At 56.1% G+C, this 13,034-nt stretch overlaps 7 protein-coding genes and 2 non-coding genes across 9 annotated transcripts; 6 read left to right on the forward strand and 3 right to left on the reverse strand.

Annotated features, from left to right (window-relative positions):
* Positions 1 to 327: 327 nt before the first annotated feature.
* Positions 328 to 1,649, reverse strand: TRAVEDRAFT_58751 (uncharacterized protein). Its single transcript, XM_008040582.1, has 3 exons — positions 1,588 to 1,649; positions 1,396 to 1,535; positions 328 to 1,336 (listed from the first exon to the last, which is right to left on the reverse strand). The coding sequence occupies exons 2-3, from the start codon at positions 1,453 to 1,455 to the stop codon at positions 689 to 691; spliced, it is 708 nt and encodes a 235-aa protein (XP_008038773.1). The 5' UTR covers positions 1,456 to 1,535; positions 1,588 to 1,649; the 3' UTR covers positions 328 to 688.
* A 593-nt stretch (positions 1,650 to 2,242) lies between these two features.
* TRAVEDRAFT_58752 (WLM-domain-containing protein) lies at positions 2,243 to 3,519 on the forward strand (the record flags this gene model as incomplete). Its single annotated transcript, XM_008040583.1, has 4 exons — positions 2,243 to 2,572; positions 2,636 to 2,989; positions 3,058 to 3,352; positions 3,416 to 3,519. 3 exons carry the CDS (start codon positions 2,243 to 2,245, stop codon positions 3,343 to 3,345), a joined length of 972 nt encoding a protein of 323 aa, XP_008038774.1. The 3' UTR covers positions 3,346 to 3,352; positions 3,416 to 3,519.
* Positions 3,520 to 3,795: 276 nt separating this feature from the next.
* TRAVEDRAFT_t86 lies at positions 3,796 to 3,867 on the forward strand. The gene has a single exon. It is a non-coding gene; the product is annotated as a tRNA-Arg (tRNA).
* Positions 3,868 to 4,168: 301 nt separating this feature from the next.
* Positions 4,169 to 4,242, reverse strand: TRAVEDRAFT_t103. Its single transcript has one exon. It is a non-coding gene; the product is annotated as a tRNA-Val (tRNA).
* Positions 4,243 to 4,760: 518 nt separating this feature from the next.
* Positions 4,761 to 5,908, forward strand: TRAVEDRAFT_58753 (uncharacterized protein; the record flags this gene model as incomplete). The annotated part of the gene is made up of 6 exons (XM_008040584.1): positions 4,761 to 4,777; positions 4,817 to 5,197; positions 5,261 to 5,465; positions 5,524 to 5,623; positions 5,675 to 5,771; positions 5,826 to 5,908. The coding sequence occupies 6 exons, from the start codon at positions 4,761 to 4,763 to the stop codon at positions 5,899 to 5,901; spliced, it is 876 nt and encodes a 291-aa protein (XP_008038775.1). The 3' UTR covers positions 5,902 to 5,908.
* Positions 5,909 to 6,366: 458 nt separating this feature from the next.
* TRAVEDRAFT_58754 (uncharacterized protein) lies at positions 6,367 to 6,897 on the forward strand (the record flags this gene model as incomplete). The annotated part of the gene is made up of 4 exons (XM_008040585.1): positions 6,367 to 6,390; positions 6,444 to 6,569; positions 6,630 to 6,696; positions 6,760 to 6,897. The coding sequence occupies 4 exons, from the start codon at positions 6,367 to 6,369 to the stop codon at positions 6,840 to 6,842; spliced, it is 300 nt and encodes a 99-aa protein (XP_008038776.1). The 3' UTR covers positions 6,843 to 6,897.
* An 829-nt stretch (positions 6,898 to 7,726) lies between these two features.
* TRAVEDRAFT_92679 (kinase-like protein) lies at positions 7,727 to 8,838 on the forward strand (the record flags this gene model as incomplete). The annotated part of the gene is made up of 6 exons (XM_008040586.1): positions 7,727 to 7,972; positions 8,031 to 8,120; positions 8,181 to 8,334; positions 8,416 to 8,540; positions 8,595 to 8,720; positions 8,773 to 8,838. Coding segments are annotated over 6 exons (807 nt in total), but the record flags the coding sequence as incomplete, so codon positions are not given.
* A 649-nt stretch (positions 8,839 to 9,487) lies between these two features.
* Positions 9,488 to 10,309, reverse strand: TRAVEDRAFT_47692 (uncharacterized protein; the record flags this gene model as incomplete). Its single annotated transcript, XM_008040169.1, has 1 exon — positions 9,488 to 10,309. The coding sequence occupies one exon, from the start codon at positions 10,307 to 10,309 to the stop codon at positions 9,488 to 9,490; it is 822 nt and encodes a 273-aa protein (XP_008038360.1).
* Positions 10,310 to 11,165: 856 nt separating this feature from the next.
* Positions 11,166 to 12,863, forward strand: TRAVEDRAFT_29112 (uncharacterized protein). The gene is made up of 6 exons (XM_008039999.1): positions 11,166 to 11,229; positions 11,304 to 11,507; positions 11,566 to 11,817; positions 11,869 to 12,150; positions 12,210 to 12,386; positions 12,436 to 12,863. Exons 1-6 carry the CDS (start codon positions 11,189 to 11,191, stop codon positions 12,761 to 12,763), a joined length of 1,284 nt encoding a protein of 427 aa, XP_008038190.1. The 5' UTR covers positions 11,166 to 11,188; the 3' UTR covers positions 12,764 to 12,863.
* Positions 12,864 to 13,034: the final 171 nt, after the last annotated feature.

Genomic DNA, 13,034 nt, shown 5'->3' on the forward strand with positions numbered 1-13,034 from the left:
TCTAGTGAACGCGGCAGTAGCAGTCTGCGATCGAAGCTAAGTCTCCTGGGGTCGTCGTAGCGCGTGTCGTGAGGTCAAGTGTCCGAGACGTTCGAGAGCAGCGGTGTCGTAAAGAAGCAGGCAGAAACGACGTTACGGGCGGACGAGAGGACGAGAGAAAGAACGCAAAAGCGGCAACGGCTGATCGCCACTCGCGAGGCCAACTTCTCGGCCGGCCGCAGAGCGCCTGCGCCATGACATACCGCGGCGTCGTGCATCGCTTTACTGCGGCTCAGAACGCCGGTCGGACAAAGACGTCGTGCACTCGGTCCGTGCTTCAGCGGATAGGGGGATAGTTGTGGTATGACATTGACTTCTTTGGGTATGTATGTGCTGCTATGCGCACACGACGGCCGGCCTCTAAAGCTAGGGATACGTAGCGTACTTGTTGTGATTTGTGGGTGCGTAAGGGAACAAGTCTAGCTACAGAATGATGCGGTGCGATGCAGGGGAATGGTGATGATATACTGTGTGCAGATAGTGCGTACAACCCAATTGTAAATATGTCGATAGATAGACCGCGGATGCACCGTTCTCAGACGGGCGTACAGTATGTATGGGGACCGGGATCGTGAGAATGGCTGGAGTTGAAGCAAGCCGGTAACCAAAAGGAGAAATGGGAGCAGATAGAGAAGAGGGCTCTCAGAGCCTACGCTGACCCTGGGGGTACGTCGTGCGGTCCTGGTCCGGTCGAGAATCGCACCATCTTGCGCGGCGTCAGCTCGCTGGTGACGGAGTCGTTGTCCGAGTTCTGCGTCATCACGGACGGGCTGTCCGACCGCACGCTCGACGCGAGCGTCCCTTTCCTGGACGGAAGCAGCCGCAACATCTCCATCCTGAGCTTTCCGGGGAAGGAAGTCGCGCTCGCACTCTGGACAGAGCGGGGCGTGGACGGCGCGTTTGACGTCAATGTCGTCATCGTCGAGATAGACGCGTCCGAGGCGGATGTCGCGAGCAGGGAGCTCTCCGCAGTACTTGCCGTACTCGACTTCTTCAATGACGAACGCGCAGGGGGAGGGGGGAGCACGACAGCTGACATGGAGGCGCGTCGCGTGTGCGCGTTGGGTCGCGTGAGGAGATGGCTGTGTGATGATGCGCGGGGGGAGTCTCCACTTCGGCTGCTGGGAGGGTGGAATGCCTGTGCAGAGCGATGGGGGAGGGCATGGGGTGTGCGGGATATATGGAGGCCCATGGCAATTTGCTCTATCGTCGGGCGAGTATCGGGTCTATCGTGGAAGTTGTATGGGGAGGGCGTCGGCGCGCAGCTCTCTGCTGGTGTTGAGTACGTTACACCCTCCTAAAATAAATCCATACATGTGAGCATGGAAAGCGCGCCCAAAACGCAGCGCTACGCACTGGCTGTCCCCGATCTCGCCTCTTTGGTGAGCTGTAAGACATTCGACGCATTGTGTGCATGATTTTCACGGCGGTGGTCCGCGTATTGGAGGAGCCCGATGCCGCATCCTGTGGTGGTTGATTCCTAGCGTCCCAGGAGCCTACAGGGGCACCGTTAACGACAGGCTTCGATATTAGGCCCGGCTAACGTACCTGGTTCGTGAGCTTCGACGATTGTTGGAACAGGCCTGGGTTGTCGGCGACGGTGAGGAAATATCGAGGACATCCCTGCGAGAAGAGGCTACTCGCGTCGCAGAGGACGTGGGGGGAGTGCGGGGGGACGTGGAAGATGGAGGAAGGAGCGAGAGGAGCGCAGAGCGGTCGGCCGGGGGAAGGCGTCACGCGAGGGCAGGCACCAGCTTGCAGGTGAATTTCCGGAATATCCACGCCACGTGGCAAAAGTGCGTGTCCCGATTTGGCAGCCCTTCAAGTATCTTTGGGGCGCTTCCGTTCGCTGATCCTGACTCTTTTGAAGGCCCCAGGGACGTCGCTAGCCCCCGTGTTTACATGTCTACAATCCTAAGCATACTTTGCACGATAAAGCGAGACAATACTCATCCAAGCCCCTGTATATGCGTCGGCCGGCCTGTTCCCAGCTTGTGGCTAACTTAAGCGTATCCCGCCATCGGACCGGCGGTGATGACATGATGCACATGACATCTGACGAATAACCTCAGCGCCCGCTGCCATGAGCGCTGGCGCTGATGAATATTGCCTCACCAAGCACAGCTCGGTCGATCGTTACTTGTCCACTTACCTCCACCACACATACCTACCTACTTGTACATCTCACGCCCTTCTTGTACGCATGGACTCCACCAGCGAATTAACTATCACAATCTCCCACCGAGGAACTACGCACCCACTCTCACTCCTCCCGGATTCGACTCTCGCGTACCTGCAGGCTCGGCTAGAAGAGCTGACGTCAGTGCCGCCGGACAACCAGAAGCTGCTCTACAAGGGCAAGAAGTCTGTATCTCACGATGCCACTGTCATCGATGCCGGCCTCAAGGATGGTCTAAAGGTTCAGCTGATCGGGCCTACAGCTGAAGAGCTGGGTGGACTGCAGGCCACCGAGAGCGAACACCAGCGGAAGGAGCGTGTACTCCGAGAACGAGCACAGAAAGTTCATGCAAAGGTATAATGACCTGAGTACATACAGCTATAGGGTGTGGATGCTCATGCAAAATGCCGTTTGTAGGTCCGGTCCACAGGCAGAGGGCCATCTTCCTCCGATGCCAGTTATACCTTCCATCGCATCGAGCCACTACCTCACCTACCCAACCCGGCATCTGCGCGCGATTTGCTCACTCGCCTTGCTAATGACCCCGCTATCCGACATGTCATGCGCAAACACCAATTCGCCGTCGGCGTTCTTACCGAGCTCGCGCCGCACGAGCAACCGCACCTCCTCGGGCTGAACGTCAACGCCGGCCAAGCAATCAAGCTACGCCTCCGAACGGACAGGTACGACGGCTTCCGGATATACAAGGAGGTCCGGCGCGTGCTCTGCCACGAGCTCACGCATAATGTATGGGGCGACCACGATAATAATGTGAGTACTATGACTTCTTTTAGTAAATAATTCATAGACTCTGCGTGTTGACAGATGCATTTTCTCAGTTCAAAGAGCTCAATTCGACTCTCAACCGAGAGGTCGCGGAATTTGAGCGGGCTGAGGCCGCGGGCACGCACCATCTCGCAGGCGATGGCTTCGAGCCGACGTACTCTGCTCTTGAGACCGAGGCACAGGAGTATGTCCTTGGTGGCGGAGGATCTAGCACAAGCAGCGCGCTCGATTCTCCGGAGGAACGCAGGAGGAAGGTCCTCGCTGCGACGATGCGGCGACTGCAGAGGGAAGAAGAGGAGCTTGAAGACAGATGCGGGACTGCTACAGGCCACGAGAATTGACTCATTGGTGTGTGTTGTGTGTGGGTAAACATGGCAGTACGGCGACTGATATGTGGATGTCACTGCACAGGAGTTTGCATTTTGTGCCCAGCTTGAACATGTACAGCGGCGTATCTAAGATCCTCATATCGATCGGTGTAGAACATCATCATTGCTGAATCGCATCGTCAACAGATGATACACCCCACCCAAAAGGTGATGTCCTGGAGAAAAGTTCGCTGTCCCACGGTACTAGCAGGCCGAAGCCACCCCGTGTTCGCTCACCATGTCGGTCCTCGAGCTCATATCATCAGTTTCTCCCGTACATTCGTTACTCTGTCAGATTCAAAACTGCGCCAGTGGAATGCAGGAGTTATAACTGCCGCCACGACCGACCGTTGAGCCGGTGACTTCGCAAAGGTATTGTAACCGCCAGTCACGTCATATCTATGCCGTTGCTACCATAATCAAGGCCGCCTGGCGAAATGGCATCGCGTCTGACTACGAATCAGGAGATTGCAGGTTCGACCCCTGCGGTGGTCATTTTGCTCCTTTTACCTCCCCTTCTATCAGCATATGTTTATGTACCATTGATACAGGTTTTTCGCGCTGAGTCTCAGGTTCATCGCCATAATACACCCCATAATCCGCATCAGAAAAGGTTCCCAGTGAGAAATGCAGCAACTAGTCGCAGTACGACGATGTAGCCTGTATATGAGAGAGAACAGGGCCAGGGCTTGCGATCGTGAGACGCTCCGTCGGTGTCCTTCAGTAAAACCTTGAAAATGCACCGTTGAACAATGCATACTTCCTTGCAACGAGCCTCACGAGCCTAGGAAAAACGTGAGTCGGCCCAGGATCGAACTGAGGACCTTCTGTGTGTTAGACAGATGCGATAACCAACTACGCCACCGACCCGTTGAAGACCTGGGATTCCATGCAACTATAACGCTATCGGGACTATCCCACACCTCCGAATCTCACTTCGCTCGCTGTTGAGCGTTACACGAACTCGACTCACAACTCGACCACGACGTCCATACCTTTCAAGGTTTGACATTTCTAATGTTTATTGTTTATATGGGCGGATTATTGCATATGTGACGATATGACGACTGCCTTCCTCAAGACGCTATCCTCGACGTGACCTTGGGCTTGCGAAAACACTGGAATAGCACATCGGAGACTTACTATCATCTGTGTTTTATAAGATGTATCAGAAACTGAGGAGCCTAAAAGCTAGCTGACGGCCACTTGTAGCGCGGCATGTCTAACGTGCGGGGGCTGAAGCTATTCTGACATGTTGTCAGCCTCTTCGAGCAGGGCCGTACACTGCGGCTAACTTGGGGCTTACCGGCGCTGGGGCCAGCTTACTATCTGACCATCTAACGGTTGATCTGTAGAACTTGGACTGTCGCACGATCTCTGGCGACACTATGGCTCCGATGTCTAGGTGCTCACGAACTCTGCTTTTCTCTTTGATTCTTTCTAGCATCAAGTCTGCCTTCTCTGATGACGGAATTGGTCTGCCATGCTCTGCCGACAACGACCACCTGGACCCCGCGAGCCACAAGTTCCTCAGCGATTGCGGCGAAACGACTTTCTGCTCCGCGGCCACGAATGGAACCTGCCAACCCCGCCAGTGCCGCCGTGACGAATTCCCCTTCGGTTTCACGAACTTCACGGCGTTGCCGGCGCTGTGCCAGAACGGGACTTACTGCCCCGACGAAGGGAGCGGTTGCAAGCCTTTACTAGCGGAAGGGAACGCTTGTCAGCTGGATCGCGACGATCAGTGTGCTCCCCCTCCGAACTGGATAGACGTCGCAAGCAACCAGAATTTCAACGGCTCGCTCTGCCTGCAGTCTACTTGCACGTACGTACACTATATGAAATCTGCTTTCATAATTCCGTATACTGACGATTTTGTACACGGCAGGTATGCCAATATGACGCTAGGGCAACCTTGCATTCTCGATGATGTTACGTATATCGACATGGGACCCAATGGCGAGCAGTTCAGCAACACCGTGACGCGACACAACTGCCAGACACCACAGTTTTACTGCGATGCCAGCGTGAAGGCATGTGTACCGACGAAGATCTTGGGAACATCTTGCATCACCGATCAGGAGTGTCAATCGGTGAGGTTCCCAATAATGACCGTTCAAGGATTATTTGCTCATATGATGTGCATCTCAGTTCAACTGCGCTCCAAACGGTACATGTGCCGATCCTCCGGAAACGCCAGCACGAGTTGAAGTTTGGCAGATCGTTCTGACTGCTTTGAGCGTCGTCATTGGTATGTGGCTTCTGCAGACGTCTTCAACGGTTGAGCCAACTGCTTTCATAGCCATGGTCGCGACCGTGGTCATGCTCACCCTGGTACACAAACGGCTTCGACTGCAGCGCTATCGCGAGATACGAGAATACTACGAAGAGCAGATGAAGTGCGTGATCCTAAATCTCTGTTCTCTCTGCCCGATGATGCTTACCATGAACAGCCTGCGCAAATCGCTAGCTGCACTACATGCGGCGGCCGCTGATCGTTACACCGACGAGAAGCATCGGCATGACTAGCTCACTCTTCGAGGCAGGAGTTCAGAACGCTCTTGCTCGTTGCATGATGTGTTCTACCTTCAATATAATTCAAACGCATGCGTTTCTTCTCTCCCTGTGTGGCTATCCAGGTGTGTTATGAGTTAATCCTTGCCCTGCAAGATCTAACTGCAGTGCTATATGCCGGTATGACGCTTCGGACGTGCATATACATAAGTAACGTTGTCTTCCACGAGATGCAGCTGGAACGAGACAGGAGCTGTAACTCACTATATGATTTATTCCAACGATGGAGTCAGTGGGTGACTTTCCCTGTCGTGATATGCGTGGTGAGCAATGGTGAAGATGATATAAGTAGAGTCGGAACTTGGAGGTTGAGTCTCCGGCGTCTAAAGGTTTCTAAAAGTTGTATGACATAAGCGCACTGCTATGATGCTGGTAAGGCGCTTGCGGGCTTCCGACCCCGTTCTCCCCACATCCACCACCATGGTTTGCAAGAAGTGCGAGGCTGTAAGTACAATAGGCTGGGCATTCCCGTGCAACTATGCTGACTCTTACTGCAGAAAACGTCCAAGCTCGCTGCACCTGACCCGTTCAAGTCTACTTCGTCAGCCATCAAGGACGGCTCGCGGAAAGTCGGGGAGAACAAGCTGCTCTCGAGGCCGGGCAGCTCTAAGAACCGATTTCAGGTGCGTGGCTTACACCATGGGCTACGGAATGTCGCTCACGACCGTCTCTGCGACCGGCAGCCATACCAGGGCAAATGCAAGGACTGCAAGTCCACAGTAACACAAAACAAGGCCAAGTATTGTCATGGTGCGTCGTCTTCCCCTGACGCTCGCCCGCATGCACGTTTTGACTTGACTTGAACGTATCCAGGCTGTGCATACAAACGAGGCGTGTGCGCAATATGCGGCAAGCAGGTGTTGGACACGAGTGGCTACGTCATGTCGGCGAAGTAGACTGCTGGGTTGAAGGTGTCGTCGCTCGTTTCCTTCATTTTCCACAACAGGTGGCTCGGACTTGGACTGTCTAGACGTGTACGCTGACCCTTGTATGCTATGTATTCTAATATATCCCTCCCTTGCAATGTCATTCCATCGCTTCAGCACAAGAAACTTATCTTCCCATCCTTAGCATGCTGGCATCCGGTCTCGGCATTCCTAGTCATGTAGATACGGTCAACACATTCGCTTGCCGGTCCAAATGCGCGCTGGGCTACACTTCCTGTGCTGGACGTATATTGAACGAGACCGACTACCAGCCCGACGTGCCCGCATCCCGCCCGCCCTCGGGTCCGTGTGGCTGACGAGCTGACCGGGCTAACACAGGCCTGGACTACCGTCCTCGCTATAAAAACACGATGCTGGGTGCGAGCCTTGTTCCCCGTGGATCGCACACTGCCGACTTGCTTGATACCGACCAGTATCGCATCGGCCTCTGTACTGACACACTCCACGGACCAATCGCGCGCGAAGGCCAAGCTCGACGCGGACACGGCTCATGAACCAAGGGGCAAGATGTTCGAACAACTAGGGGACCACGTACGGAGCCATCTCTATTCACCCAGGACGATGAGCTTCGCTAATCCCCCCGCATGCAGGGTTTCTACGGGTTCGGGCCAGTCGTCGTCTCGAAGGAAGAGCCGCACTCGTACTTCTCCATCGCGCCCAACGAGTGCCAACGGACCGACGGCCTCCACGATACACCCTTCTCCACCTATAGCCCGCTCTCAGCGCCGTCCTCTGCTTGCCCATCCACCCCCTACTCCTTCTTATCCACCCCGTACTCCTCCGTCTCGTCGCCCCGGCCGCATAGCCCTGGGGACACCGCGCTCTGCACGTCCGACTTCCGCCCGCTCCGTGTTCTCGGCAAGGGCGGCCACGGCACGGTGTATCTCGTCGAGGACGTCGTGTCTGGGCAGCACCTCGCGATGAAGGTCGTCGAGAAAAACGGGCTGCGGATGCGCGAGTACCCTGCCGTGTTCGAGGAGCAATCTGTCGCGCGTGCGTTGGCTGCAGCGGGTGGAAAATCATGGTTGGCGTCGCTTCAGGGCAGTTTCGAGGATAGCGACAACTTCTATTTCCTGACGGTGGGTAGTGAAGAAGTCCAGGTGAGGCGAATGCGCTGATGAGGCTGCGTTTTTGCAGGATTACTACCCGAGCGGCGACTTGCGGAAGCTCATGAACAGGGAGGGCAGGATATCGGAAAGCCAGGCGCGTCAATGGTGCGCTGAACTTGTGGGTGTCTCCTCCATGCCATGCGGACGGTTTCGACGCTGACCTGAGCGGGCCCCCCAGCTCGTCGCACTTGAGCACCTCCATAGACGGCGGATCGTCCACCGCGACATCAAGCCCGACAACATCCTCCTCGACGACGACGGCCACATCGTCCTCGCTGACTTCGGCATCGCACGCGCGTTCACCCGCGAGGACAGCGACCGGGCGTGGAAGCGTGTGCATCCGTGGGGCCAGCGCACGAGCCTGGACGGACCTCCGGACGAGAAATGCAGGGTAGGATGGAAGAGAGATGCAGACGTGACACATTCGATGGTGGGCACCCCGGGATACACTGCGCCGGAGGTGTACTCGGGGAAGTATTCGTATGCGGTTGACGTCTGGGGAGCTGGTGTGGCACTGTATTGCATGTTGGTAGGGAAGGTGAGTGTTGTTATCGGTGGGTCTCTCTATGGCAGAGTGCTGACATGTTTGCAGTTGCCGTTCGGACTTGATCCAAAACAGCAGCGGCTCGAAGAGCTCATCGCGCGGACGGACAGCGTGCCTGCAGATTTTGACCTCTACGGTGTGGTGGACGCTGACGTGCGAGATTTGTTGACCAAGGTACGTCCGACGTGCCGCACGCGGGGAAATTGACTATATGTCATCGGCGCAGATGCTGGAGAAGGATCCGAGGAAGAGGCCGTCGATCCGGAAGTTGAAGAAGCATCGGTGGTTCAGGGGAACGTGAGTAGGCTCCTCATGACATAGTGTCTCGCGATTTGACTGGATCCTGGACAGCGACTGGGACGCGCTCACGCGAAGAGAACCAGCGATCCAAGGGTGCGAGCCCGAAGCGAGCTTTGACTGCGATGAGGTGAGCGCTTTATTGAGCGGTAGGCTGGCAGGTTTACTCAGAACGATCGGCAGGTGGGCATTCCGTATGGGAGACCGTACAGCGGGTTCGAAAAGCCGCCTCATCCGTGGTTCGCATGGGTATCGCCAAGCCTGAGGAACGGCACGCCGTGCAGCACCAACTCGTCCGGCGAATGGTCCTTGGCGTCGTCTTCCTACACGATGATCGATATCAACGAGGAGAGCGACGAGAGCTTCCAGGGATTGCGGCGGCAGACGACTATTGCAAGTGTGCTGAGAGGGCCGAGCGTCGTGCGGAAGATGGGAGGGTGGCTGAAGCGGAGAATGTCCATTTCGTAGCTGGTGGCCAATGCAGCCTCTGCCCCGCATGTGGTCCGTGTCGCGAAATTCTATGCTGCTAGTGATATCTTGCAGGCTACCATGCCCAACATACCCGTCTGGTAAGTCAGGGAACGGAATATGTGACCAGGGCGGTATAAGTCCACCTACCACCGCACGCCGTAGAGCTGGATTGATCAGCAGTCGCGCCACTTGAAGACCATCCATACGATCCATCGTCTCCGCTCTCGTTCATCCTCGCCCTCAGCACGGTCGACACTCCACGGACGTTCCTCCGTAGCACCAATCCGTCTCTCGGTGAGCTCTTCCGTAACAAAACCAGAGTCGTGCATGAGGCGTAGGAACGACTGGAGGACATAGCGGCCGGTGTGCAAGCCTGCAATGAGATATATGCGAGCATTCGGAGACCGTCTCAGGGTACGCCGAAGCGTATCGAGGAAGAGGTGATGCGTATCTGAGTTCCATAGTGTATCTGCAGCGAGAACGATGTCGAATGCAGGAGCCTCATCGGTCGTGGTACCAGGTGGGAGTAGAACAGATGGATCAGATCCCCACGCATACGGAACGACGCGACAGCTACTCGACGCGTCGTTCCGCTTGACGTTCTCCTGCAGCGTGCGGATGAGAGCGTCATCCGGATAGTCGCTGCACGTTACCAGAACGTCCTGGTAGCTCTTTGCGACGAGGATGCTAGGAAGCCCTGCTCCTGCGCCAAGCTCGAGAACTTTGAGGGACCGTCCCTCCTCTGCAGCTTGTTTGGCACGGCGGCTGATCTGGAGATCTAGGAAATGGTCCGCGACATAGATGGAAGCCGACCAGATCGACGTGGCATGCAAAGCCCAATTAGCTGCCTGCGTGTCCGGGGTGGTCAAAGCAATCGTGTGGCCTCCATTCTGTGATTGGTATGTGTAGAGAGAGCCCGCGGAGCCCTGTGCGATGGGAGCATGATCATAGAGCGTCTCAAGAGAATCCGCAAGTACGTCTTCAGGTTCAGACATCCCAGAGAAACTAACAGTAGGGGGCAACCTCCGGAGAACGGCAATGAGATCGCACAGAGCGGGTGGTCGACGTTGAGAGCAAGTCGGAGGACAATGAGCAGGAGCTGTTTATCAATTGTTTGTGTTAGGTTTGCCGGCGTTACCGCACAATAGGCCAATTTGGGGGCTTATCGGCGCTCGCCATCAATTGATAACTGCCAGTAATTATCCCCAACACCTCTCCTCCTTTCCCTCCCTTCCCCTGCTTCTTCTTGCTCAGTTTCCCCACATTCTTTGCTATGGGCGACGCGCTAGCTTCTCCAGACAGGTCAGACAAACTCTTGTGTGCCATGGCGTGGACGCGAACTTACGCGAATACCTGTAGAAACGCTCCCGTTACCAAAGTAACATACGCCGGCCGCCAGAAGGTACGTCTCTCATACCTCTCCAAAATCGCGCCAGGGCAAGGATGAACGCGTTGCGGACGTGTAGAGAAGAAGAAAGAGCATCATCAGCTACAAAGAGTGCGTATTTAGCTCTCTGCGACGCGTCAACCACGGACTGACCGCCGAGTGGTGGCTAAAGCGCGTCGTCCGACGAAGAAGGCGCTCAACAACCCGAGAATCCACAATCATCCCCAGTCAAGCGTAACACTTCAACCAAGGTATGTCGTTTGCGCTGGCCGCGGAGGCTACTGTAGTCCATAGCGGAGGATGGGAGTCGGAGGTCGGGATTGTCGCGCGCTACAGGGCAACCCGCGACAGAAGCCTATCTTTACGGTCCGAAGATGAGAAGCACCGAGGGCCCCTGTCCCACGCTGAATGCTCCTCGCTCGTCGTCCTCCGTCCTCCCACTCTACCTATCGTGGCCAGTAGCTCAACGGCGAAACTTATCTTCCAGATGTCCACCAAGAACCTCTCCCCCAAGAAAGTCGACGTCCAGTGAGTCCACCTTAACGATCGCTGGCTGCCTGGACAAGTGCAGGGTGCGAGCAGCATGTGAACTCTCTCCACAGTCTCCCCGGACCGTCCCCCAAACGCCCCCGACACGATGCCTCCGAGTCTGCCTCTGCGAAGAAGCCAGTGAGCAGGGCTCGGAAGGGTGCACACTCTCGCGCGGGCTCCGTCGCATCCATCGCCCGTGAGGACACCATCGACGCTAGCATGGCATCGCCCACGAAGCCCACGTCGAGCATGAAGCCGCCATCTATGATTACCCAGTGCGCTCTCTCCCTTGCACCTACCTGTGCTTCCTACCTATCATGCTGCTCCTTGTAGACGCACTGAGACTCCGGAGGACGCTGCAGACGACCGATCCTCCATTGGGGAGTCGTCTAAGGCACGTGCCCGGAAGACGGAGTCGGAGCGCCGTCAGTTCCTCGAGGAGGACCCGAGCTCGGGGGACGTTGAGGCACACAAAGTCTTCTGCAAGGCTTGCGATAGCTGGGTTGAGCTCAACTCGAAGCGGCGGTACATCATGCGGCTCTGGCTCGAGCACAAGAAGCAATGCAAGAATGCAGCTGTAGAAAGGTGCGACTTTTGGATGAACACACGACCGGGATGATTCTAACCAGCGCTTAGCCCGAGCAAGGCCAAGGCGAGTGCTGCAGAGAAAGTTACAGATGAGGCAGTAGAGGACGATGGCGCATCCATTGCCGCAACGTCCGTCGCAGATGGCGGTCACCGCCGAGTCGTGAAGGAAGAGGACCGAAAGGCGATCCTCGAGGCCGACCCGCGAATCAGCGAGCTGAAGTCGGACTCGGCCTTCTGCAAGGACTGCCAGAAGTGGGTCAGGCTTTCCCCCAATACCAAGTACTCGCTATACCACTGGCGAATCCATACCCAGAAGTGCACAAGCACTGTGTACGTACTCTCCGCGATTACTGGAGGGGGTCCCAGCTCATCTGTCTCACCCTTCACAGTCCAAGTTCGAGAGTAGCGACCGCTCAGAGGAAGCTGAAGATTGTCAACGACGCTAACGTGAAGGCATTCACTGCTCGCAGCGTCGAATGTAAACTCTGTGATGCGACCATCGAGCTCGAAGGAGGCTCCGACTACGATTTGACGAAGTGGGAAGAGCACAAGTTGACAGTGCATAAGTATGTCAAATTATGCAGACGATGAGCCCGACGCTAACCATAGCCCTAGCTTGGAAACCCCTGTCCCCGAACCCCGCAACCTCGTTGTGCCCAAGACTATCGACGGCGCAACTCCCGCGACACCTCGTCCCCCACCATCCACCGCCTCCACCGAAGAGACGGTGGTCGCAACCGATTCGTCTCCTCCGCGCAAGAACACGAAGCGCGCGCGTGAGGATGACGACGAGGAGGTCGCCGTCGCCGAACGCTCCGTACGTCCCCGCGACGAGACTTATACCGCCCCGGAGGGCGAGTCTCCCGGCTTCCTCAACTGGATTGTCGCGCCGGTCAAGCACTTCTTCCGTGGCTTCCGCGAGGGTCTGGCCGGCTCAGGTTGAATCCAGTCTGTGCTCATACCCTCTCGCCATCGCATCTACTTACCCACATGCCCATCTCAATACGTCACTCTTTGCGTAAACGTTTCCCTTCCTGATCTCACCGTGCCACACTCACTTAAGTATTGCTATTGTATCTGTCGCTCCTTGCTTAGCTACCCTTGTTTTCTCCCGAATATCCAACGATCCTTACTTGTTCCAGGTCCGTTACCGTACTGTACACACTGCGAGTGCCTCGCGCAATGCGATTGGGATACCCGAGTCCAAACCGGGC

Source organism: Trametes versicolor, assembly GCF_000271585.1.
Source record: "Trametes versicolor FP-101664 SS1 unplaced genomic scaffold TRAVEscaffold_6, whole genome shotgun sequence".
Classification (NCBI taxonomy): Eukaryota; Fungi; Basidiomycota; class Agaricomycetes; order Polyporales; family Polyporaceae; genus Trametes; species Trametes versicolor.

Bases quoted from the DNA above. Each gene is read 5' to 3' on its own strand.
- TRAVEDRAFT_58751 (XM_008040582.1), bottom strand. From the start codon at position 1,455: ATGCACACAATGCGTCGAATGTCTTACAGCTCACCAAAGAGGCGAGAT. The intron at 1,337-1,395 runs GTGCGTAGCGCT...GATTTATTTTAG, and splicing joins GGCGAGATCGGGGACAGCCA to GAGGGTGTAACGTACTCAAC.
- TRAVEDRAFT_29112 (XM_008039999.1), top strand. From the start codon at position 11,189: ATGTCCACCAAGAACCTCTCCCCCAAGAAAGTCGACGTCCA. The intron at 11,818-11,868 runs GTGCGACTTTTG...ACCAGCGCTTAG, and splicing joins AAGAATGCAGCTGTAGAAAG to CCCGAGCAAGGCCAAGGCGA. The intron at 12,151-12,209 runs GTACGTACTCTC...CACCCTTCACAG, and splicing joins CAGAAGTGCACAAGCACTGT to TCCAAGTTCGAGAGTAGCGA.